The sequence below is a fragment of the Tamandua tetradactyla genome, chromosome 2 (assembly GCF_023851605.1).
Source record: "Tamandua tetradactyla isolate mTamTet1 chromosome 2, mTamTet1.pri, whole genome shotgun sequence".
Lineage (NCBI taxonomy): Eukaryota > Metazoa > Chordata > Mammalia > Pilosa > Myrmecophagidae > Tamandua > Tamandua tetradactyla.
The window spans coordinates 18,932,045-18,958,261 of NC_135328.1; the positions used below are offsets into that span (position 1 = coordinate 18,932,045).

General features: G+C 40.4%; 2 protein-coding genes and 1 pseudogene across 4 annotated transcripts; 2 read left to right on the top strand and 1 right to left on the bottom strand.

Annotated features, from left to right (window-relative positions):
* Window positions 1–233: 233 nt before the first annotated feature.
* Window positions 234–8,084, bottom strand: MRPL50 (mitochondrial ribosomal protein L50). The gene is made up of 2 exons (XM_077140474.1): window positions 7,931–8,084; window positions 234–2,056 (listed from the first exon to the last, which is right to left on the bottom strand). The coding sequence occupies exons 1-2, from the start codon at window positions 8,020–8,022 to the stop codon at window positions 1,669–1,671; spliced, it is 480 nt and encodes a 159-aa protein (XP_076996589.1). The 5' UTR covers window positions 8,023–8,084; the 3' UTR covers window positions 234–1,668.
* LOC143666896 (peptidyl-prolyl cis-trans isomerase NIMA-interacting 4 pseudogene) lies at window positions 6,541–6,948 on the top strand (annotated as a pseudogene).
* ZNF189 (zinc finger protein 189) lies at window positions 7,901–25,519 on the top strand. Of its 3 annotated transcripts, none has more exons than XM_077140459.1 (3): window positions 7,901–8,090; window positions 9,261–9,387; window positions 22,830–25,519. In XM_077140459.1, exons 2-3 carry the CDS (start codon window positions 9,354–9,356, stop codon window positions 24,548–24,550), a joined length of 1,755 nt encoding a protein of 584 aa, XP_076996574.1. In that variant the 5' UTR covers window positions 7,901–8,090; window positions 9,261–9,353; the 3' UTR covers window positions 24,551–25,519. The 3 variants fall into 3 exon arrangements, with proteins under 3 accessions (XP_076996574.1, XP_076996556.1, XP_076996565.1); XM_077140441.1 differs by lacking the exon at window positions 7,901–8,090 and adding an exon at window positions 8,092–8,596; XM_077140450.1 differs by lacking the exon at window positions 7,901–8,090 and adding an exon at window positions 8,093–8,596 and having other exon boundaries at window positions 9,303–9,387.
* The last annotated feature ends 698 nt before the right edge of the window (window positions 25,520–26,217 follow it).

Sequence of the window (26,217 nt, forward strand, 5' to 3'; positions counted from 1 at the left end):
ATATCATTTGACATCTACTAGAATGGCCATTATCAAGAAAACAGAAAACTTCAAGCACTGGAAAGGATGTGGAGAAATGGGAACACTGATTCACTATTGGTGGCAATGCAGCATACTGCAGCCACTGTGGAAGACAGTTTGGCAGTTCCTTGGGAAGCTAAGGATAGAACTGCCATATGATCCACTAGGTATATAGAGAAGAACTGAATGCAGAACAGATATTTGCACACCAATGTTCATAGCAGATTTATTCACAATTGCCAAAAGATGGAAAAGATGTAATAACAAGGTGGTATAAGGAGAAAATAAAACTAATGCAAACTATGGATTACAGTTAACAGTATTTTAATACTTTCATCAATTAAAAGAAATGCTAAATTTCAAAAATGGGATATAAGGCACATGGGATTTTTCTTTTTGGAGCAATGAGAATGTTTTCAAATTGACAGGTGATGAATGCACAATGATGTGATTATACCAAGAGCCACTGATTGTATACTTTGGATGGATTATATGGTGTGTGAATAAAACTGTTAAAAAACAAAACAATAACAGAAAAAACCCTGCTATTTTTCTTTCAGAATTGTCAGTAGAGACAAGATAAAATAACATTAAGAAATTATTCCTCCCTATCTATTATTCCCTAGCCACATCTAAAGTTTAACCAAACATGAATAATTCCCTATTTAATCACTGATTTTGTCATTCAGAACCTTCTGGTAACTTGCTATTTGAATATTTCCAGAAATTATGCACACCAAAGTATTGCCACCCTAGTGGATACTCATGCATCATCTGTGGATAGGTTATTTTTATATATATATGTAAAATAAAAGTTAGAGAAAGATAAAGGGTCTGAAATAGGTATGATCTATTCTGAAGGAGGACTATTCATTTAGAGTTACAGAAACTGGTTTACCTATTAAAAAGAAGTAGTTCATAGCCCTTAATAATTGGTGCATATTTTAATTTTTCAAAATTATACTAATGGTAAAGCAGAAAATAAAAGTAAAGTCCACCTGTAAAAAAAATTTAAGACAGGGCAGGCCACGGTGGCTCAGCAGGCAGAGTTCTTGCCTGCCAGGCCAGAGACCCAGGTTCAATTCCAAAAAATAAAAAATAAAATACAGCATGGAAAATGTAAGACAAAACACACTTGAAGAAATCCACTTTAATTTCAAGAGACTAATCCAGAATGCACAGTATCACTTTCTACAATTTCTCCTTGTGTAGTGATGGTGAAAGAAAATTCCTTTAATACACAACAGAGCCTTTTGTGTTTCTTTTATAGATACCTAATCTAATGCAAGCTTGCTTATTTATATATGTGCCATAATATCATCTTAGATTTAAGAGTCCAAGCAATATTAAAACATTTTCCTGCAACTATTTTATGTCTATGAAAGTTAAAAACTACATGTGAAATTGTAATAGCTACCTATCTTAAACCCAAGCTAATTAGTGTCCTCCAGAGAAGAAAATTTTCATAAATTATTAATGAACTGATTTAGTTTCAGCAAATGTGATAAAAAAAGCCTACATGCTTTTGGTTTTTTTTTTGGTCAATTCATGATGAAACAAAGCAATAAAGTTTCAAAGTTCTAACAAGCAGCTCCCTTGCTCAGGGAGGGAGGGGGAAGATTTCAACGTAATCTTCCTCTAAACTGGTCAATAATCCCAAGTGATTTTCAAATTGGGAGGCAAATTACTGGCAACCAGTTCAACAAATTTAGATCTATCTTGAACAGGGACGTTGTAGAAATCAAGGACATCTCTGACTTTGCACAGCTGGTGAAGTCTAGAATTAGGCACTGCATAGCCCAAGTCATCAGCTAAATGTGCCAACAGACTAAACTTCTGATGACCATCTTCCAGGGAGATGTCCTGCCAATCCGTAGGAGCAGACTGACCAAAAACTTCTTTGACACACGCTTCCAGACGCCTCTGGAGGTCTTCAGGTGGTACGTATGCTCGGCTTCGTAAGGGTGGACACACCAGTATAGGTTCTTTCTTCCCCTCTTCTATTATCTCAGACACCACCGGCTCTTTCTCTTTTCTGTTAAGATAAAAAAATATGAGTGTCCTACCCTGTTCAAGATGACAGAGTGAGATGCTTCAGGGCTCTGTACAACCAGCAAGAACCGTTAGAAACATCTTTCTCAAAAGCTCTAGAAAAAGTTAAAGGACTGCAATTATAGGGTGAGTATAGATTCAAGAAAAAGGATAATTAAAAGTCACAGGATATGGGAGGTGTAAGAGTAGGTCAGTGGTATAATTCTTGCCTGCCATGCAGGAGACTGGGGTTTGATTCCGGGTCTGTGTGCTTCCCCTCCCTTTCCCCACCCCACCTCCCCAAAAAATCTAACAAATAGTGCTACAATAACAGGATAGTAATGTGGAAAAAGAATGTGAACTGTGACCCTACCATACAGCATAGAAAAAAAAAAAAAGTCATAGGATCTCATGGCACCTTGGCTGGTCCCTTCCCTTTCCTTTACCAGTTCAACACAAAATTGGCCTGCATGTCCAGTGTGGATCCCTGGTTCCAGTTCTGGAGGGAGCAGAGTAACCCTAGAGCACATACTGGGAACATGTATGTCTAGCCCAATCTGTCTGATGGTGGCCTGAGGAACTTGCCACCCATTGTGTAGAAGACAGTTCACAGAACTCTCCTACAGAATGCTGTGGCACAGTAATCAAGTTGTGCTACCTGGGACAAGGAATCGCTGGCTATAGAACATAAAGTGCAGTGTCAGGGACTGTAAGCAAATTGTTTTCTAGGAGAAAGGGGACATTCAGAACTGTGTAAATTGTTTTCTAGGAGAAAGGGGACATTCAGAACTGTGTAAATAGGGGAATTCCCAGGGCCACATGCATATGTCCAAGACAAGGTGTATGCATAGAAAGGATGAGGGAGGCCTCCATGCTTTGGACTGGAACTATTCTCCAAACTCATTATATGGATAAGCTCTGAAGGAAAACATTTGCACAGGTCAATCTCCAAAGACTAGGAAAAATGGTTTTTTCCCTCTTTTTTTTTTTTTTGTTAGCATCTGACAAAAAAGGAAAGCTGTCATAATAGTAGCTGGATACCAGCTTAAGGAACAGATGACTTAAAGTCTAAATTCCTATGATAACACATTAAAATATCAAATGTCCAGGTTTCAACAAAAGGTTACAAAACATACAAAGAAAGAGGAACTGATGGCCCAGGCAAAGAAGAAAACATGAGAAACCATCAACAAGGAGGATCAGACCAGGGACATTCCAGGCAAAGACTTTTAAAAAATGGTTCTAAATAAGCTCAAAGAACTAAAGGAAAACATGGACTAAGAACTTAAGAAAATGACAGATGAACACAAAGAGATTGCCAGTAGAGAGACGGAAATTATGAAAAGGAAAAAAACAGAGCTGAAGAATACATTAACAAAAATTAAAAATTCCCTAGAGGGGTTCAATAGCAAATTAGGGCTGGCAGAACAAAAAGGTCAGAGAACTTAACAACTGAAATCAGTCTAAGGAGAAAGAATGAAGAAAAATGAACAGAGTTTAAGGAACCTGTGGGACACTGTCAAGTATACCATATATTGGGAGAACCAGATGGAGAAGAAAGGAGCAGAGAGAATAGTCAAAGAAATAATGGCTGAAGGCTTAAGAAATTTAATGGAAGAGATGAATATATACATCCAAGATACTCAAATAACTCTAAACATATAGACCCACATCATGACACATTATAATCAAACAGTCAAATGCCAAAGATAAAGAAGGAATTCTGAAAGCTACAACAGAAAAGCAATGTTTCACATGCAAGGGCGCCTCAATAAGATTAAGTGCTGATTTTTTCATGAGAAACCAAATGGAGACAAAAACGCAGTGGGAGGACATATTTAAATTGCTGAAAGCAAAATAATCTGCCAACTAAGAATTCTATATCCAGCAAAACTGTCTTTCAAAGATGAGAAAGAGATTATGCCCAAATAAACAAAAGCTGAAGGATTTTATCACCACTAGAGATACTCTGCAAGAGATGCTAAAGGTTGAAAAGAAGAAACAGACAATAGATCAAAGCCACACAAAGAAATAAAGATCTCCAGTAAGGATAATGAGACATGGGCAAATATGATAGTACAATTGTGTTTTTCATTTGTAACTTCACTGTCTACTTTCTACAGGATCCAAAAGGCAAATGCATAAAATGTAATGATAAATTAATGGCCTGGACTCATAATGTGTAAACATATGAAGACTAGAATTACATAAAGGTGGAGAGACAGAGAGTTATTGGATCACACTTTGTATATACTATTGAAGTGAAGCTGGTTATCAATGCAAACAAGATTGTTATAGATTTAGAATGCTAAATTTAATCCCCACAGTAATTGGAAAGAAAGTATCAGAGAATACCCAAGTTCACAAGAATCAGAAACTAGAATACATATTGTCAGGCACAGGGGGAAGAAGGAATGGGTAGTTCACACATAATGCATGTAGGGCTTCCTTTTGCCAATATATGAAAGTTTTAGTAATAGAAGGTGGTAAAGGTATAGCCACACTGTGAATGTGATTAATTCCATTAAATGGTATGCTAAGGAGCGGTTGAGATGGGAAAGTTTATGTCATATATATGTTCCCACAATTAAAAGAGAAAAAAGAGCAACTAAAGAGACAATGACAATGAAATGCCATACAAGATTCTGGATGGGATCTAGCAAGAGGAGTAAAGGCGCAAAGAACATTGTTGGGACATATGAAGAAACTGGGATATTAACTGTAAGCCTTATATCAATGCTAAGTATATTGAACTTGATAACTGCATTTAACATGGTTACATAAGTGACTATCCTTGTTCTTAGGAAAAGTACATGGTAGTATTAAGTGTTCATAGCATTAAGTGTTCAAAGAGTATGATGTATACAACCTACAATCAAATATGTAAGGAAAAAAAGGGTGAAAGAAAGGGCAGGCAAATGTTAAAATTGGTGGATGTGCATATCTGGGAGGGGGAGAATGGGTAAGGGTGTGCTGGAATTCTCTGTATGGTGTCTATATTATTTGTGTAACTGTCCTGTAAGTTTGAAACTATTTCAAAATTAAAAAGTTTAAAAAAAAGTGAATCTTTGGTTCATTGCATTAAAAATTGACAAACACCAGCCCTAATCTTGGCCACCAATCAAAATCAGCATGCATTTTGCACACTTACTACTCTTCTGGGCACTGTAGAGAGCACAAAAGACTATGAGTGTCCCTGCCCTCAGAATGCATCTAGTTGAATTGAGTTGGCACAGACAGAAAACAAAAGGAAACAATATGTTTCATGTTATAGGCATTCTTAAGAATAGCGTGAAGTAAGTTCAATTTTGCCATCTGGAAATTCAAGTCCTCCAGATCTCATTCTAATTTACCTCTCTCATCTCATCTTCCACTAATCTCTAATAAGTACTATATCCAAATTAAACTATATTCTGTTTCCCAACACTCCCACTTTCTTGACTCCTAGTGTTACCTGGAACCTATGCCCTACCTAAAATGCCCCCAAGCATATAACTGTATGCTCCCTGACCTCTTGCAGAAATTTGTTTATATTATTCTCAGAGCATATCACATTCTGAGTTTTAATTTTATACACATTCTATGTTTCTTTATAGATGAGAACTTCTCAACCTTGGCAAATTTTGTACCAGATAATTCTTTGCTGTGGGGGGTTTATTGTGCCACCGTAAGATGGGTAACAGCATCTATAGCTTCTACCCTCAAGATACCAGCAGCACCCTCATTCCCAAGCTTTAACAACCCAAAATGTCTTCAAACATTGTCAAACGTCCCTCAGTTGAGAAATGCTATACAGATGATAAGCTCTTTGAATGCAGACTGAAAATACATTTAATAACTCCTTGAATAACTATTATCGAGTACATGAGCTGAGACAAGGGAATTGGCTTGACACACTGTAAGTGCTCAACAAAAGGCCTATTCATGAATGACATAGCATTTTCCGCATCCCATGTTACTAGCATCTGATTAACTGCGGCCATCCCTACAGGAACTGAAGTACTGGAAATAAAACTGCTCCTTGTCAAGAACATGGCTCTTAACGCTATTCTCCCTTGGCTACTCAAGGACTTTCTTCCAGCAAGCAATCACTTTTTCTACCTCAATTTTTTATATTTTTCCCTTCTACTAGAGTATTCCCATGGGCAACAATATGATGCAACATATTTCCCATCTTCAAAGAAAAATATTCTCCCTTGATTCTATGTTCCACTCCTTTACAACAAAGCTTCTCAAAAGAGTTGTATATACCTATAGTCTCTACTTTCTCACCTCCCATTTCCTCCTTAAACCAGTCCAGTTACATCTCATCACACTCGGAATACAATGTAATTCATTTCTTCCACCTCACTAATCTTTTATACTGCTCCCTCCACTAGAAATATGCTCTGTGAGGAAAAAGACCTTGGACTTTTGTCTTAGTCACTACTGTATTTCTAACACTTAAAATATAGCATGAGGTTGGGAGTTCATTAGCAAGTTTCCAAGATGCCACTCAAAGCGAAAAGCGATTCTGGAAAAGGAGGGAAAGAGGGAGCAACCTCTGGGAGTGAAAATGTTGACAAGAAGGCTCAAGGTCTAAAGGTGGTGGCAATACAGTAAAGGTCAGGCATATTCTATGTGAAAAACACAGCAGAATCATGGGAGCCATGGAAGAGTTGAAATCTGGAATGAGATTCAATGAAGTGGCCAAGCAGTTCACCGAATACAAAGCCAAGTAAGGGAGCAACTTGAGTTGGATGACCAATGGGTCCATGGTAGGGCCGTCACAAGAAACAGCATTTGCCCTGCCTTAAGTGGGTTGGATAAGCTTGTGTTTATTGACCCTCCAATTAAGACAAAATTTGGATATCATATTATTATGGTTGAAGAGAGAAAATAAAAAATAAAGACTGGAAAAAAATATATATAGCATGGAATAGATATATAGAGCATGGCATAGAGTAAACCCCCTATAAATATTTGTTGAGTAAGTTGAATCAAACAAACTTGAGATTTGAGAAATAACAACAAATACTAACCAAAGAGGGGATGCTGAGGTATCAACTGCTGAAAAAGTCCAAGAAAAAACATCCTTCTGGACGGAAAGAATTTTTGTTTGAAACCTAATAGCGAGCATACACTGCTCCCTAAGGTTCCCAACATAAGTTCTAATGCTCTAAACATGTGCACAATTTCACATGTTGCTGGGCAAAAGGCAGTAGGTGGGGGATTAAGAGACCTGGGTTCTAGACCCAACCCTATCACTAACTCACTCTGTGATTTTGAGCAAAATACTTCCTTTCTATGGGCCTCAGTCTCCTGGTGTCAAAGTCCTTAAGCTTTGAGAAGAAATGATTTTTGCTGCTGTATTCTCCGCTTGCACAGAAGTGCTGGCCCAGAGAAGGCACTTAATAAATATTTGCTGTGTGAATGAATCAATCAATAATTGAACAAAAGAACAAAATGAGGAGGATGCACTTCATTTCTGAATCTCACTTGTGAAAAAAACATAGCCCGCAAGTGAATTTTCTTTACTGACGTTCATGAATCTAAGCTAATCGCGTCAACACAGTTATCTGCTTTCAGATACCTCATTCGGTGCCTAGTGCAATATGGTCAGCAATGTAAATTGAGAGAAGCTAAAAGGAAAGTGGGCGGTGTTTCCCTTACCAGACGAGAAAACTGAGACCCAGGTGGGGAAAGCCTGGGCCCCTGCCTTCCTGAAGGGCTGTGCTGAAGCTTCTGGACTCAGGACCCTAGCTCACTTTCTCGTCCTTCCCCTGATCAAATGCAGGACCAGGGCCTGTCCCGACTGCATGACACCGCCTCCTGAACTTCCCCCCTCCATTTCGCTCCTTCGGGTAAACGTAACCCACCGCCTAACCTTCAGCTTTACCTGGATCGAGACCAAAATTTCCGGCGTGACGCCCCTGAGACTACCCATGTGAGACCTCTTATGGTAACGCCGAACTCCAAGAGCGCCGCCATTTCGGAGGACAACGGACAGGTGCTCGGTCGTCAACCAGCAGCGCAGCGCGAGAACCAGCAAATCGGGTGTAAGTTTACTGGCAAGTGCCCGGTTTTTCCTGTTAGACGCTTTGCGTTTGTACGCCGGGAAATGTAGTCCGGTGCCTATTGCCGAGGCTGGATTGCGGCGCTCTCTCGGAGCATGACGGGAGTTGTAGTTAGGGGCGTCCGGGGAAGGTTCGGGGTGACGCCTTCTAGTCTGGGGGCGGGCGGCCTGAGAGCTCCTTGGCTGAAAGGAGGAGGAACTGGAAGTGGGGAGGAAGCTGTGTCGAGACCTGCAAGGCTACTCTACCAGGCAGAAAAGGGGGGTCGGGGTTGGTGGGCGGCCGGAGAGCTTATCTGATAAGCTGCTGGGGTCCTGACCATCCGGGACCGAGGAAGACCTGGCTGGACTCAGCCTGAAGGCCTGGTCTTCGTTGGGACTTCTCCAGCGGCCAGGTAGGCCTCATAGAGGCCACTTTCCGTGCAGCCTCCGCGAGATCCTGGCGCGTTGCTTTGGGAGATGGCTGCCTCCAGCCCCCCGCCCGAGCCAAAGGTAAGCCGCTTCTTCGGGTATCCCGGTTCTCTTGCCACTAACCGAGCTAGGCCGCACCTGCGGTCACACCCTTCCGCTCTCCTTAGGGTCAGCGCTGTGCCAGTGTTCTGGGTGCAATCACGCAACCACGCTGCCTACTGGCCCCCTTTTTTCAAGAGAGTCTTGATAAAATCAGCCACAGAGAATCAGTAATGCTCTAAGTTGGCTCTCTCATTTGTAAGTTCTCTGGGCGAGACACCATTTCTAATCCTCGCATGTGTCTTCTGCACCTGGCACGATGCCTGGACCTAAGGTAGACACTTGGAAAATCTCATGGAATTGAATTGACCAGGATACCAAGCCAGTGCGAGTAGAGAAATGGAGGGGTCAGTAAGGTGAAGGAAGCTGGGAGAGTCCTTGGGGCAGTGTACTAAAGTTAAAATGAACCAGAAAAGCTTGGTCATTAAGCCCTTCCCTATAGAGGCCAGGGGTCTAGCCCAGTTACCCTTGCATATGAGATGCCTGTTTGTCCAGTCGGTTCCCAGAATTGGGCCCCACTTGGAACCCTTAGTTACCCTGTACCTCCTAGTCCACGGGCCTGATAAGAGATTGTTTCTGCCACTTAACAGTGGTAGAACTGTCCTTGACACGGTAGGGACTGATGGCAGAAATCGTACTGTTTCAGGGGTTGCTGTCATTTGAGGATGTGGCTGTGTTTTTTACCCAGGAGGAGTGGGGTTATCTGGACCCAGCTCAGAGAAGCCTATATAAAGATGTCATGATGGAGAATTATGGAAACCTGGTCTCACTGGGTAAGAATCTGTTATTTCTCTGATTAAAATATCTGAGAAGCTGTTAGAAATCAGAGCCTGAGAATACTTGTGCCAGGATCAGTACCAAAATTGATTTATTCCAAAGTTCTGATCCAAACCTTACAGCCAGTAATTGTTTCCATTTCTCTCGTCCCTGTTGTCCTCAGAGTGACCAAAATATAAGTCTTTCTGGCTTCCTATCTTCATAATCTCATTCCCATGTGCTCTGTACTTTCCCACCCACTGTTTTCCTCCCACCCCTTTTCACAGTGCCTTCTGGAGCCCCTGTTCCTCTTCACATAATGTTCCTTACCCCTTCTGGCCTTAACTGAAACCTGGCACTTTCCCAAGGACATCTTTTCTCTGGCAGTCCTTCAAGTGGGTCTGCTTATTCTCCCACATCCCTCCTCCTTCCCTGCCTTTTATCTCAAGGCTGGAAGGGAGAAGTTGTTGTTCTCTCAGCTTTTTAAAGCTGCTCCCAGAGCTTTTGTTTTGCACCATCAAACAAAATCTCTTCTTTGAGGCCTCGGCAAAGAATCCACTTTTTGCTATTCTCAAATATAGCAAATTCTCAAATACCACTCAATCCCTTTTTGCTATTACCTATCTACTTTTTCTCAAATCCCTCACACATAGATTTTGTCACATATTTCACAGTCTTCTCTTCTACACTAACCGATGTCATTATTATTGATTTCAATACATGTATGACTCTGTCTGTGCTTAGACCTCTATATCTTGACCATATTGATTTCAGGGACCCTGCTTTCCATTTTTATTGGGCAATTCATGTTCATTATTAAACCCTCAGTTTTGTCATTGCAGACTAATCTTAAATAATACTGATCAGTTATTCAAGCAATAGACGTTTAGTGACTATATCTAAAACAGACCAAAACAGATATGTTCCCTGGCCTTGTGGAGCTTCTGATCTTTCTACCTCTCCTACCCCTTTCCTACTATACCTACTCGTTCTTAATAATACTTCCTGTCCTTTGACTTCTCTGTTTTTCCCCATGCTGTCAATCCCCTCCAGTCTTAAAACTTCAAATCCTGAATTGGTTATAAAATCTGCCTTTTTTCCTCTCCTACCTGAGTTTCTTTACACAGCAGGAGAAATTCTGTAACCCAAAAATTTGATGTTCCCTTTGTATGCATGGGTTTTTTTCTTCTGGTCGCTATTGAGTCTTCATATCACAGCTACTTTTTTCCCTTCATTTGCTCACTCCTGTGTCTTTTAATAACTGGTTTTAAAAACTTGAAAGCGTTTTCCTTGGGCCCATCACTCAGTAGTGGACCTTACCTTTCATTTCACAGAAAATGGAAGTCACTGAATCTAAACTCTCAACATCTCTACCTTCATCTGCAAACTTAAATCCACTCCCATCTTCTCACTTCTCCAGAAGTCATCCTTTTATTTTTTTACAGCTTCAGTCTCTGTTCATTCTTCCCCAATACCTTTGTTTAGATGATAGGTATACTCATAGCTCTTCCATTTAGGGGTAAAGGAGGGGAGACTCTCCTTTGACCCACAGTCCACTTCCTGCTACTCCTTGTAACTTGCTACTTATTCTCTTCCCAGCCAAATTTTTATAAGAGTAAAGTTGTTAATGTGTGTTCATTCTGTACTTCCTTACCTCCCATTATCTCCAAACTCCTTTACCTTGCCTCTCCCCCCTCCTTAAATTATTGTAATATTGATCTATAGCACCTAATTGTCAAATGCAGTAGACTCTTTTTGGAGTCACTGATTGTATTTTACTTGTCTGTGGATAGTTGGAATTCTTTATTGCTTTCCTCTACTGACTTGCATTTTCAGACTTCCTCTCAATCTATAGACATTCCTCAGGGAACCTTATCTACAGTCTCGTTATCAGCCACCACTATGTGATGTTAAGTCCCAAATCTTCATCTCCAACTGAGAGAGGCTATATGGAGCCTAATTGCCTATGTTCAAATCCTGTTTGAACCACTTACTAGCCTCATGACCAGGGTCAATTAACATAACTTCACTGTACCTTGGTTTCTTAATAATGAAACAAAGATAACAATAGCACCTACCTTTTGTAGGATTATTGTGAGCATTAACTGAGTTACTATCAGTTCTATGTACTTAGAGCAATGACTGGCAAGTAGGAAGTACAGTATAAGTATTAATTGTTGTCATTAAAGTTATCTTCTCTGTAAAGCTCCAAATTCCTAATCATCTCCTTTTGAAAACCACATAAGTAATTCACACCTGACAAGTCTCAGTTCATTAAGATCTTAAGGGCCTCCTCTTCAAAGTTAAGTGCTCCTTCTTCTGCTGCCTTATATCCATTTCTGTTCTTGAATTTATCACACTTAACTATAATAATTTCTTTATATGTTATTTATTTAACCAGACCAATCTCCACAAAGATAGTCACTTTATCTTTTTCATTTGATATCTACAAAACTTAGCACTGAACCAGGCATAGACTTTAGGCTTCTTAAGTATTTGTGACTAAATGAGCATATGTAACTGAAGACTCAATACCTCTTAATTGTATTATTGCATTAGTCCCTAAACGAGCTCCTTGCCACCATTTTCTCTTTCTTTTAGAATCTTCTGTTTACTGCCACGAAAGTGATTTAGGTTAGTTAACTGCTTAAAATTTTTGACAGTTCCTGATAGTTTACAGTACAGAAATTTTAATTTCTTATCCTGACATACCAGGATTCCCATCCTGTCATAATAGGAAATACAGCCCCTGTTTAGCTTCCTAGCCTCATCTGTTCTCTTATTTACCACTTCAGTTTCCGGTCATATCACCTACTTTTTTTTTTAAAAATGTGCCATGATGTTTCTTAGTCATTGCCAGGTTTATCCACCCTAAGGTGAGTGGCCGTTTCTGCCTGCCCCCGGTACTGCAACATGTACATGCATGTACCATATGAACAAAGTCAGGGCAGTGAGCCCACCTGTGATCTCATATGTTCATGCTGTCTTCTTTTTTTTTTTTCATGCTCCTTTCTTTATTGCAACTGAAATACAGTTTTCCTTCATTTATTACTTCTCCCCCACGATCCTTTTGTCCTAGACCCATTTCTACCTCACTGGTGAGAGACTGCCATTACCATTCTGTTCCAATATAGTGGCCATTTTATCGTAATCTTTTTTGTAACAGAACTTTTTTCTACCTTTAAAATTTTGGGTCCTCATTCATACTTTTCATATTCATGCTGCTTTTTTCTTTAAAAACTTACACTGATGGTACAACTGATAGCTCAACCTATCACTTCTTTATGACTTCTCTTTAGTCTCCTTTAGCTACTTTAGACCTTGACAGAACTGGGAATTTCTATACCTACAAGACCTTGAACTTATTTCTCTTCCTTGGTTGTAGTCTCTCTTCAATCATTTGTTGTTCGTTCATTCAATATACAGTTATCAGGTGCTGTGCTATGCTCTAGAATTGCAAGTTCTTTCCCATTGTCCCATTCTTTTACCCAATAAACTATTTTTTATACTCTATCAGGTAGTGGGATTGGAAATATAGCCCCAGGTCAAATCTGGCTCCCCACCTGTGTTTGTAAATAAAGTTTCATTTGAACATGGGCATGGCCATTCCTTTATGTATTGTCTGTGTTTACTTTCACACTAAAGTGGCATAGTTGGATAGTTGCATGGAGGCTATATGGCTCACAAAGCCAAAAATATTTACTACATGGCCCTTTATAGAGAGTTTCCCAATATCTACTCTATCCTAAAATTTACCCACTTCTGTTTATCATTTCCTTGCCTTCTTTCTCTCCCCTCAGCTAGCATGTTATTAAAACTATTTGGAAAGATTGTAAGAATCAACTTAAGCTGCTTTAAACCAGAAGGGACATTATGATAGTGACATACGAGTATCTTATGGAATACATGAGCATGATTGTAAGTGGACATCAAGAAAGAACTAAAATCAGAAGCTGATTCACTCTCAAGAAGTAGAAAAGTATTCTCTCTTTGTGCCCTGTTTCTTTCTCCTTAGCAGACCAGTCCTTCCATATGTCCACTTCTGAGTGGGTAGATTACAATTCTAGCCACATTCAGACTAAATAGCTATTTCAGTTTCAATTGCTGGGAGAGACTCTGAATCAGTGTTCTACTGCAGAGAAATTAGCTATGACCACAGGATGGGGGCACATATCATAGAAACATGGCAGATACCCCAGAAGTGATTATCGCTAACAAGCCTAGAACTAATGGATAATCATTTCAGTACTGCTATACATAGAACCCTAACTTAACATGTTTTCTTTACTGGCCTATCCTGTTGACCTGTTTCTTTTAATAGCAGTGCTAATTTTGTATTTACTTTCACAATATATGCTTTTTTAATATCTGATGGGATTAATTATTTTACATTCTTTTTAATGTTATACTTGACTAGTTTTCCACATTTTTTCAATTGAGATTTAGATTAACTGTGTTTTTTTTATTGGTTGATAAGATTTTGATTGGAATGTAATTAGGTTCATAGATTAGTTTGGGAAAAATCGAGATCCTCATAATATTGTCTCTTTAGCCATGTGGTTAAGACTGTTTAATTCCCTTTCATGCCTTCAGAAAAAAGTTATGGATTATTTTTGTTTATTTTGCACATTTCTTATTTGGTTTATTCCTAGGTTTTATGGTTTTTTGATGGGATTGTGAAGCGTATACTTTATTTTTATATAATATTTACTAACTGGCTATTCTTGATGGTAAGAATCAGTTTATTTTATAAATTAATATTTTTTAACATCTTATTGTCATTTATTGTGTTTTCCTTTGGTTCTTTTAGGATTTGTAGATAGACAATCATATCATCTGCAGGTAATGGTAATTTTGTCTTATTTCTTTGCGTGAACCCCCCAGAACACTACGAACTAGGCAAACATCAGAGTCTTTCCCTTCTTATAGTACTTTACAATCCAGTGGAAGAAAAAATTAACACATTGTATTAGTTAGGATTCTCTAGAGAAACAGAATCAACAGGGAACACTTGCAAATATAAAATTTATGAAAGTGTCTCACGTGACCGTAGGAATGCAGAGTCCAAAATCCACAGGGCAGGCTGCGAAGCCGACGACTCCAATGGACTGGATGAACTCCACAGGAGAGGCTCACCAGCCAAAGCAGGAATGCAACCTGTCTCCTCTGAGTCCTCCTTAAAAGGCTTCCCATGATTGCATTTAGCATCACTAATTGCAGAAGACACTCCCCTTTAGCTGATTACAAATGGAATCAGCTGTGGATGTAGCTGACGTGATCATGACCTAATCCTATGAAATGTCCTCATTGCAACAGACAGGCTAGCGCTTGCCCAATCAGATGAACAGGTACCACAACTTGGCCAAGTTGACACCTGTCCCTAACCATGACAGTCCACCCCTTGTCAACTTGGCACCTATATATATATATATCACCTTAGACTATACTTAATTTCCAAATGAAAACAAATAAGCACACATTTTTTCTTTTACCTGACAATACTCAACTGTCCTGCATATAACTGGAAACACAGTAAATCTCTCCAGAATAGGGTGCAAATCCTTGGGCAACATTCATTCTTAAACTTGATATCTTACAACTTAAATAGTATAACACGAACAAAACAGCATTACAGTCCTCGTTTCTGTAACTGATCACGTGGTCGAAGTTCATATTTATCACTACCTTCTTCCACTACCCATTCCATGTTCCCTTTCCCCTCAGCAAGCACTTCAGCTGGCCGTGGTTCTTTGCCTGGTGGGGTGACCCAAACCTTCATTCCTGAAGTCTCAGAGCCATTAGTGGTCCTGCATGGATTGTGTTGTTGCAGTTTTCCATTGATTTTAATTACAGGGCATGGTAGTACTAATAGACGCCCCAGGGGATCTCCTATATTCCAAGAAAACTCTTCTTTACCTCCATTATGTAGTTGCAGTCCTACTTCCTTCTGATAGTCAGGGTCAATTACCCCAGACAATAATGTAATCCCCTTCTTGGTATGTTGATCCAGAGGCATAAGTAGCCCAAAGTGGCCAGGTGGCAATCTTAACTTCCAGTTCAGTGGTATCACTGTTGTTTCTCCTGGAGAAAGCACACCCCGTTTTGGAACTAAAACCTGTAGACCAGCAGAACTCAGGGTAGCAGGGACAGGAAGCAAAAATTTTCCTAGTGGATCATTAGGAGTAATAGTGAGTGGCACCACACTCATTTCCACCCCTTGGTTCCTGGACCCATGGATCCTGGCTATGGGAGAAACAGCACCATACAGCGGACGCTGATTCAGAGCATACACAGCTTCCTGGAGAACATTACCCCAGCCTTTCAAGTTTTTGCCACCTAGTTGGCACCGTAATTGAGTTTTCAAAAGGCCATTCCACCGTTCTATCAATCCAGCTGCTTCTGGATGATGGGGAATATGGTAAGACCAGAGAATTCCATGAGCATGTGCCCATTCCCGCACTTCATTTGCTGTGAAGTGTGTTCCTTGATCCGAAGCAATGCTATGTGGAATACCATGACGATGGATAAGGCATTCTGTAAGCCCACGGATAGTAGTTTTGGCAGAAGCATTGCGTGCAGGGAAAGCAAACCCATATCCAGAGTATGTGTCTGTTCCAGTTAGAACAAATCGCTGCCCCTTCCATGAAGGGAGTGGTCCAATGTAATCAACCTGCCACCATGTAGCTGGCTGGTCACCTCGGGGAATGGTGCCATATCGGGGGCTGAGTGTGGGTCTCTGCTGCTGGCAGATTGGGCACTCAGCAGTGGCTGTAGCCAGGTCAGCCTTGGTGAGTGGAAGTCCATGTTGCTGAGCCCATGCATAACCTCCATCCCTACCACCATGACCACTTTGTTCATGAGCCCATTGGGCAATAACAGGAGTTGCTGGGGAAAGAGGCTGACTGGTATCCATAGAACGGGTCATCTTATCCACTTGATTATTAAAATCTTCCTCTGCTGAAGTCACCCTCTGGTGTGCATTCACATGGGACACAAATATCTTCATGTTTTTAGCCCACTCAGAAAGGTCTATCCACATACTTCTTCCCCAGACCTCTTTGTCACCAATTTTCCAATTATTGTCTTTCCAAGTCCCTGACCATCCAGCCAAACCATTAGCAACAGCCCATGAGTCAGTATACAAACGCACCTCTGGCCAGTTTTCCTTCCAAGCAAAATGAACAACCAGGTGCACTGCTCGAAGTTCTGCCCACTGGGAGGATTTCCCCTCACCACTGTCCTTCAAGGACACCCCAGAAAGGGGTTGTAATGCTGCAGCTGTCCACTTTCGGGTGGTACCTGCATATCATGCTGAACCATCTGTAAACCAGGCCCGAGTTTTCTCTTCCTCAGTCAATTCACTGTAAGGAACACCCCAAGAGGCCATAGCTCTGGTCTGGGAAAGAGAAGGTAATGTGGCAGCAGGAGTGGAAACCATGGGCATTTGTGCCACTTCTTCATGTAACTTACTTGTGCCTTCAGGACCTGCTGTGGCTCTATCTCGTATATACCATTTCCACTTTACAATAGAGTGCTGCTGTGCACGCCCAACTTTATGGCTTGGTGGGTCAGACAACACCCAACTCATGATAGGCAACTCAGGTCTCATGGTAACTTGGTGGCCCATGGTTAAGCGTTCAGTCTCTACTAAGGCCCAGTAGCAGGCCAAAAGCTGTTTCTCAAAAGGAGAGTAGTTATCTGCAGCAGATGGTAAGGCTTTGCTCCAAAATCCTAAGGGTCTGCGTTGTGATTCTCCTATAGGGGCCAGCCAAAGGCTCCAGACAGCATCTCTATTTGCCACTGACACTTCCAGCACCATTGGATCTGCTGGATCATATGGCCCAAGTGGCAGAGCAGCTTGCACAGCAGCCTGGACCTGTCGCAGAGCCTCCTCTTGTTCAGGTCCCCACTCAAAATTAGCAGCTTTTCTGGTCACTCGATAAATGGGCCGGAGTAGCACACCCAAATGAGGAATATGTTGTCGCCAAAATCCAAAAAGACCAACTAGGCGTTGTGCCTCTTTTTTGGTTGTGGGAGGGGCCAGATGCAGCAATTTATCCTTCACCTTAGAAGGGATATCTCGACATGCCCCACACCACTGGACACCTAGAAATTTTACTGAGGTGGAAGGCCCCTGTATTTTTGTTGGATTTATCTCCCATCCTCTGACACGCAAATGCCTTACCAGTAAATCTAGAGTAGTTGCTACTTCTTGCTCACTAGGTCCAATCAACATGATATCATCAATATAATGGACCAGTGTGATGTCTTGTGGGAGGGAGAAACGATCAAGGTCTCTGCGAACAAGATTATGACATAGGGCTGGAGAGTTGATATACCCCTGAGGTAGGACAGTGAAAGTATATTGCTGACCTTGCCAGCTGAAAGCAAACTGTTTCTGATGGTCCTTACTAATAGCTATTGAGAAAAAAGCATTTGCCAGATCAATAGCTGCATACCAGGTACCAGGGGATGTATTGATTTGCTCAAGCAATGATACTACATCTGGAACAGCAGCTGCAATTGGAGTTACCACCTGGTTGAGTTTACGATAATCCACTGTCATTCTCCAAGACCCATCTGTTTTCTGCACAGGCCAAATAGGAGAGTTGAATGGGAATGTGGTGGGAATCACCACCCCTGCATCTTTCAAGTCCTTAAGAGTGACAGTAATCTCTGTAATCCCTCCAGGAATACGGTATTGCTTCTGATTTACTATTTTGCTTGGTAGGGGGCAGTTCTAGTGGCTTCCACTTGGCCTTTCCCACCATAATAGCCCTCACTGCACGAGTTAGAGAACCAATGTGGGGATTCTGCCAGTTGCTCAGTATGTCTATGCCAATTATACATTCCGGAACTGTGGAAATAACTACAGGATGGGTCCGGGGGCCCACTGGACCCACTGTGAGACGGACCTGAGCTAAAACTCCATTGATCACCTGGCCTCCATAAGCCCCCACTCTGACTGGTGGTCCAGAGTGACGTTTTGGGTCCCCTGGAATTAACGTCACTTCTGAACCAGTGTCTAATAATCCCCGAAATAGCTGATCATTTCTTTTTCCCCAATGCACAGTTACCCTGGTAAAAGGCCGTCGGTCTCCTTGGGGAAGACTTAGAGGAAGGTTAACAGTATAAATCTGTGGCAGTGTAACAGGTTTCTCCCCCATAGGGACCTGGCCTCCCCTTCATTCAAGGGGCTCAGGGTCTGTAAACTGTTTCAAGTCTGGAAATTGATTAAGGGGCCGTGACTCTGTGTTTTTGTAATTCATGTTAGACTTCTGTTCCCTTGACCTAGAACTCTTTTATTTATACAGCTCCAACAAGAATTTAGTAGACTGCCCTTCTATTGTATTTCTAGGCACCCCATGATTTACTAGCCAATGCCACAAATCTCTGCGTGTCATATAATTTTGATGCCTCCTTTGAGTTTGTTATCTATTATAATACCCATGTCTGCCCTGTGTTTGGTGATTAAGTGCTGCCACCTGGCTTCTGCCAACTTGGAATCCTGTCATCCCCATTGTGTTTAAGGATTCCAGCTCAGTGACAGCAGTTCCTACAGTAATATCTGATCTACAGAGAAGTGCAACCACAGAGCTCTTGAGGGATGATGGTGCTAGTTTCACAAACTTATTTCTCACTGTTCTGGTAAAAGGTGCATCCTCTGGACATTCCTGGGGTGTAAGAGCAAGCTTTGCATGATAAATCCACTCTAACATCCCAATCTCTCTAAGCCTCTGGATCCCCTCATCTGCATTATACCAGGGCAGTTCTGGCATTTCAACCTCAGGTGATGTTGGCCACCTTTTGATCCATGTTTCAACCAACCACCCAAACAAGCTGTTAACACCTTTTCTAACTGCTCGAGCTATAACATTGAATGCAGAATCTCTGCTTAGTGGGCCCATATCAATAAATTCAGCCTGATCCAGCCTTATATTCCTCCCACCGTTATCCCACACTCTTAAAATCCATTGCCACACATATTCCCCTAATTTCTGTCTATATAAATTGGAAAACTCACACAGTTTTTTTGGAGTATAACGTACCTCATCATGTGTGATACTTTGTACCTCACCTTTAGGGGCCTGTTGGGACTTTTGTCTAGTTATAGGTCTAGAAGAAATGAGGGGTGGTGGGGGTGGGTCATGAAAAGAATTAGAAATATCTTCCAAGCCATTTGCTTCAGGGCTTTCATTTGCAGTTTCATCTGGTGAAACAGGATTAATAACTCTAGGGCTAATCCCTTCAGGAGGAGGTTGGGTGGCCAATTCCTCAAGGCAGGCTGGAGGTGGGGCGGCTATGTCCTCAGGGCAGACTATTACAGGGTTATCTAAAGGAGGCTCAGCATGGTCTATGGTTTCAACTTCACCCCCAACATCATTATCAATCCATATGTCACCATCCCATTTTTCAGGGTCCCACTCCTTTCCAATCAATGCCCTCACTTTAACGGCAGACACCATGCAAGACTGAGATTTCAGTTTACGTTGTAAAGTTGCTACTCTAACAATAAGATTCTGAGTCTGATTTTCAGAGATCTCAAGCCTACGGCTACAGGAAATAAAATTTTCCTTCAGGATACTCATAGAAACCTCTACATCTTTCAGACGGCGCTTTAGCTTCTTGCTTGAAGCCTTAAGCCCATCCCTTTCACCCTTTAATGTAGACAGTGTATCTAACAACAACCAACCAACATCTCTATAACTCTTATTTCTACAAAACTCTGTAAAGGTGTCAAAAACATTATCCCCCAGAGTCTGGCTTCGTACAAGCGAAGCATTAGGAGAATCGAATGATGATATTTTGACTATCTCCTTTGCCAACTCAGTCCATGGATTGGGAGTGTCGTTCTGATTACAGGAATCAGAGTCCTTAGTGTCTCTGAGCCCAGTCAGAGTAGAAAACCATTCATAAAAACCCATTTTTAAGATTCTGTTCCTTAAGAACCACTCCTGGTACCAAGATGTATTAGTTAGGGTTCTCTAGAGAAACAGAATCAACAGGGAACACTTGCAAATATAAAATTTATGAAAGTGTCTCACGTGACCGTAGGAACGCAGAGTCCAAAATCCACAGGGCAGGCTGCAAAGCCGATGACTCCAATGGATGGCCTGGATGAACTCCACAGGAGAGGCTCACCAGCCAAAGCAGGAATGCAACCTGTCTCCTCTGAGTCCTCCTTAAAAGGCTTCCCATGATTGCATTTAGCATCACTAATTGCAGAAGACACTCCCCTTTAGCTGATTACAAATGGAATCAGCTGTGGATGTAGCTGACGTGATCATGACCTAATCCTATGAAATGTCCTCATTGCAACAGACAGGCCAGTGCTTGCCCAATCAGATGAACAGGTACCACAACTTGGCCAAGTTGACACCTGTCCCTAACCATGACACACATAAAAAATAGTTGAGTGCAATGTAGTGATGGCTACAATGGAATTATGGGACAACGGTTAGTGATAAAAAATAGAACCTCATTGAGTGGACTCAGAGAAAGCTTTGTAGAGGAACTATTGTTTTGAACTGGATTTTTAAAAAAGAAACCTAGAGTTGGTCAGATGGACAATACTGAGGGGCATTTAGTAAATGGGGTATGCAAAGAAATTGCATGAAAGACTGTGACACAAACAATTTGAAAGCTAATTTATGGCATAGGATGGCAAGTTGAGACTTAAAGACTGTCATGAAGAGTTTTACTTAGTAAAGTGTTAAGGAGAAATAAAGTTTATGGTAGCTGCTTAAGAGAATTAAAGTAGATTTTCTAGAATAAAGTAACTTGATAATCTGTTTGAAATAAATGAAAAAATTCAAAGATGTATTAGTGTTCGCTAGTAAAACAGAATCAATAGGAAATATCTGTAAATATAAAATTTATATGTGTCTCACGTAACCATGGGAACATGAAGTCCAAAATCCATAGGGCAGGCTGTGAAGCTAATGACTCCGATGGAGGGTCTGGATGAACTCCACAGGAGAGTCTCGCCAGCCAAAGCAGGAAGAGAGACCATATCTTCTGAATCCTCCTTAAAAGGCTTCCGTTGATTACATTATACGTCATCATTGCAGAAGACACTCCCTTGGCTAATTACAAATGGAATCAGCTGTGGATGCAGCCAACATACTCATGATTTAATTCTATGAATTGTCCTCATAGCAATAGACAGGCCAGCACTTGCCCAACCAGACAAACGGATACCACCACCTGACTAAGTTGACACATGAACCTGACCGTGACAGAAGATATTCCACAGTTGTAAAGACCAGAAAATTTAGAGAAAAGAGGACATCTGCAAAATAAACCTGTTTTGGATCAAGTATAAATTTGGTAGTAATTGAAACTCCACTAGAAAGTGGAGTTAACCCAGCCTTCAGCAAGAAGGGAAAATCGTATATGCCACACTCTTAAACCACGATTTCTCTTTCCTTCAGTACATGCAAGATTTTCATTTCTCTGCTGTCATGCAGTTTCTCAGTTTCAACAGGATGATGAACCTTGAGTATTACATGTTTAGAGGGATAAGAACCAGTTATACTTGAAGAAAAAACTATAATTTGTGGTAGAGGAAATCATAGGCTACCCACTAACTGCTCTTTTTCTTTGATTTTCCCATTAACTGACCATGTTCCTTTGTACTTATTGTCTCTCTGTTTTATAGCTCCATGTCACGTCAATCCTCAATTTTAAAAATAGCCACTTTGTTTCATTACATAGGGACTACTTTTTCTTAATATTTTTTTGTCATTGTTTTCTTTCCCCATTTGTGCTCATCATCAATTCTATTTAATGGGGGGTGGTGGGGAGGCTTCTTCATGTCTTATCTCTGAATCCTGGCTCATAACACAATGCCTAGAATGCTTTTGGAGTGTGAGAAATAAATTCTTGATAATGAATAAATTGTTGCTTCCTCTGGTTCTTTGTCTTTATCTTCCCAGCCTCCTTTTTATGTGTTCCTTTCTGTTATTTGACCTATTCACATTCCAATAATGCTTTCTTCTAAATTTCATCCTAAATTTTCCTGAGCCTATTTTCTTCCTAAGCTGTCCTTTCTTCCATGATCAACTGTTTACCCCACCACTACTTGTTTAATTTTTTTTGTTTGTCCATGTTACTTTGCATAATTCACTCTTGTTTGCCTGCCATCCTCCCAACTCTCCTTGCTCCCAGTCTCATTATTTGCCTCTTGAACTCTTTTTATACCCAGTCTGCAAGAAAACCCTTTCATTGCATCTTATAGTTAATAATAAATAATAACAATTATATAGCTTTTATTCTTTGCCAGGTCTGTTTTTAAATGCTTTATGTATATGAACTAAATGAATCCTCACAACAATATTGTGAGGTAGTAAACTACATTTCACAGATGCAGTAGATTAATTTATCTTGATTACCTTGTTTTTACTAGTTTCTCCCAGCTCGTTGAGAGCTTGGCTGATATGTCTCTTTTTATTTACAGATGTTTTGAACAAAGATAAGGACAAAGAACCAATTGTGAAACAGGAAATCGAGGAAATTGAGGAAGAAGTGGAGCCCCAGGGTGTAATAGTTACAAGAATCAAAAGTGAAATTGATCAGAATCCCATGGGTAGAGAAACCTTTGAACTTGTTGGTAGGTTAGATAAACAGAGAGGGATCTTCTTATGGGAAATACCAAGGGAATCTCTGACCCAGGAACAAAAAATGTTTAGAGGAAACACGAACATTATCCGTAGGAGACCAAACTCAGAAGAAAAATGCCATAAATGTGAAGAATGTGGAAAGGGTTTTGTCCGCAAAGCCCATTTCATTCAACATCAAAGGGTCCATACTGGTGAGAAACCTTTCCAGTGCAATGAATGTGGGAAGAGTTTTAGTCGCAGCTCATTTGTTATTGAACATCAGAGAATTCACACTGGAGAAAGGCCCTATGAATGTAACTACTGTGGAAAAACCTTTAGTGTGAGCTCAACCCTTATTAGACATCAGAGAATCCACACTGGAGAGAGACCCTATCAGTGTAATCAGTGTAAACAAAGCTTCAGCCAGAGAAGGAGCCTTGTTAAACATCAAAGGATTCACACAGGTGAGAAACCCCATAAATGTAGTGACTGTGGGAAAGCCTTCAGTTGGAAGTCGCACCTTATTGAACATCAGAGAACTCACACTGGTGAGAAACCGTATCACTGTACCAAATGTAAGAAAAGCTTTAGTCGAAACTCACTGCTTGTTGAACATCAGAGAATTCACACTGGGGAAAGACCTCATAAATGTGGTGAATGTGGGAAAGCCTTTAGATTAAGTACATATCTTATACAACACCAAAAAATCCACACTGGTGAGAAGCCTTTTCTTTGTATTGAATGTGGAAAAAGTTTCAGTCGGAGCTCATTCCTTATTGAACATCAGAGGATCCATACAGGTGAAAGACCTTACCAATGCAAAGAGTGCGGGAAAAGCTTCAGTCAGCTTTGCAACCTTACTCGTCATCAAAGAATTCACACAGGAGACAAACCCCATAAATGTGAGGAGTGTGGGAAAGCCTTTAGTAGAAGCTCAGGTCTTATTCAGCACCAGAGAATTCATACTAGAGAGAAGACCTATCCATACAATGAAACTAAGGAAAGTTTTGATCCAAATTGCAGCCTTGTTATACAGCAGGAGGCCTACCCTAAGGAGAAATCTTATAAATGTGAGGAATGTGGGAAAACTTTTAGTGTTAGTGCTCATCTTGTACAACATCAAAGAATCCACACTGGTGAAAAGCCCTACCTGTGTACTGTATGTGGGAAAAGCTTCAGTCGGAGCTCTTTCCTCATTGAACATCAGAGAATCCACACTGGTGAGAGACCCTATCTGTGCAGACAGTGTGGCAAAAGCTTTAGTCAACTTTGTAATCTCATTCGACATCAGGGTGTGCACACAGGGAATAAACCCCATAAATGTGATGAATGTGGGAAGGCCTTTAGCCGGAACTCAGGCCTTATTCAGCATCAGAGAATACATACAGGAGAGAAGCCTTATAAGTGTGAGAAATGTGACAAAAGTTTCAGTCAACAGCGCAGCCTTGTCAACCATCAGAAGATACATGCAGAGGTTAAAATCCAAGAAACCCATGAATGTGATGCTTGTGGTGAAGCCTTCAATTGCCACATTTCTCTTATTCAGCATCAAAAATTGCATACTGTGTGGATGCAGTAAATGTAGAGAAATATTAAAGCTTGGTTTGATTTAGTGCAGTGCCAGAACGGCTCAACATGAGTCAGATTTAGTAATAAATAAAGCAAATTCCTGGCCTCAGGCACCAGCTTCTAAAAATTCTGTGAATAGTGAACAAGGGCCCTTAGGCAATTGCATAGTTTCATTACTGTTTGTTTTGACTCTCATAGAGAAAGACTCATAATAATGAATCTAAGAATCTCTTTAACAAATCTTTGAGCAGAAATGTTAAACCCAGGTTCATAAAAGGAAAAGGACAAATTTAAATTGGTTAAAGGTTGCTGAAAGCAGCTGAGAATAATGACTCAAAAGAGTCCTCTCCCACCACATTATATAGTAGTCATTTCAGTTCCATGATATGTTTGGCTATGCATGCCAAAATCCGGTGATTAAGCATACAAAGATGTTTTCAAGGAGTCTAGGTGTTTTATTTGAAATTGGCATCCACTTTTGTCATTGTTAAAGAAAGCCACGTAACTTTTGAAAGGCAGTTCTGATGCCTTGTGGATCCCAGATCTTGTAATGAGTGGATCGTTAACATCACATATAATTAGGTGAGTAACAAATCTAGCAAAGATGTCACCAAGAAACCTTTAGCAGTGCCTTTTTTTTTTCAGGATAGGCCCAAAAAGGTGGAGGAAGACACTGTTCTTTTGTGCCCTCCCATATGTGAAAGATATTTGTAGGCCTAAACAAATAATTTTATTACTCCACTACCAAGAGCATGTGAAAGTGTACATATTTTGGTTACCAAGGATTGGAAATAAAAAGGCCTGGTGTCTATGCTAGGAAACAGATTCGTTTTTGGTATTGCTTTGGTTATTATGGTAACTAGATTTTGCATGCAATTTTAAAATCATTATTTCTGGTCCTAGGGCTTCCCTTAGTTAATGATTACTATAAATTGACAACTCATCTCTGCTTTAATCATTAAAACCTGTTTTGTTTTTTGCTTTTGTGTAAGAGTTATTTGTTGCTGTAGTGTAAAATCTTTCATGCTGTCAAATATAATATTGCTGTTTTAAAATTAGATTGAAGGATTTAAAGGAAATTGCTTTCACTTGTTCTAATTGTGACTGGTTAGCTTTGCTGGAGTAGTTCAATTATAGTTTAAGTCCATGTTCTTTAGTTTTTGAGTACAGAATTCCAAATCTTCAAGATCTCTGTAATTTTAACTTCCTAATACTTTGAGCAAATGACCTTCTATATAGCCCCATACATTCTAAAAATCACCACCAGATTTTTATCTTCCCATCTGAATATTGTGAGTGTGTGTGCATATAATACATATAAATAACAGTAGATGTTATGGCACATGTGTGGAAATATACCTATATATTTGCACACTTTCTTATATTCAGATTATGGTACTCAGTTCCTGGTCACTTAATATTTCATAACAGTAGCCCAATGAAAACTACGAAAAATAATATCACACTTGGTTCCTCAATAAAATGATCCTCCTGCCCTGAATCTTCCCATTTTACTTACTGTTCTACACCAGTTTTTCCTAGCAGGCCCTCAACCAATAATGAGGTTCTTAGGCCTGCTTTCAATGATTTGAAAAACTTTATGCAAGGTGTATGTTTTTGTTGCATGCACTCTAAAACACCACTTTGCTTTTGGCTGGAGTTATACTAGTTTCATGT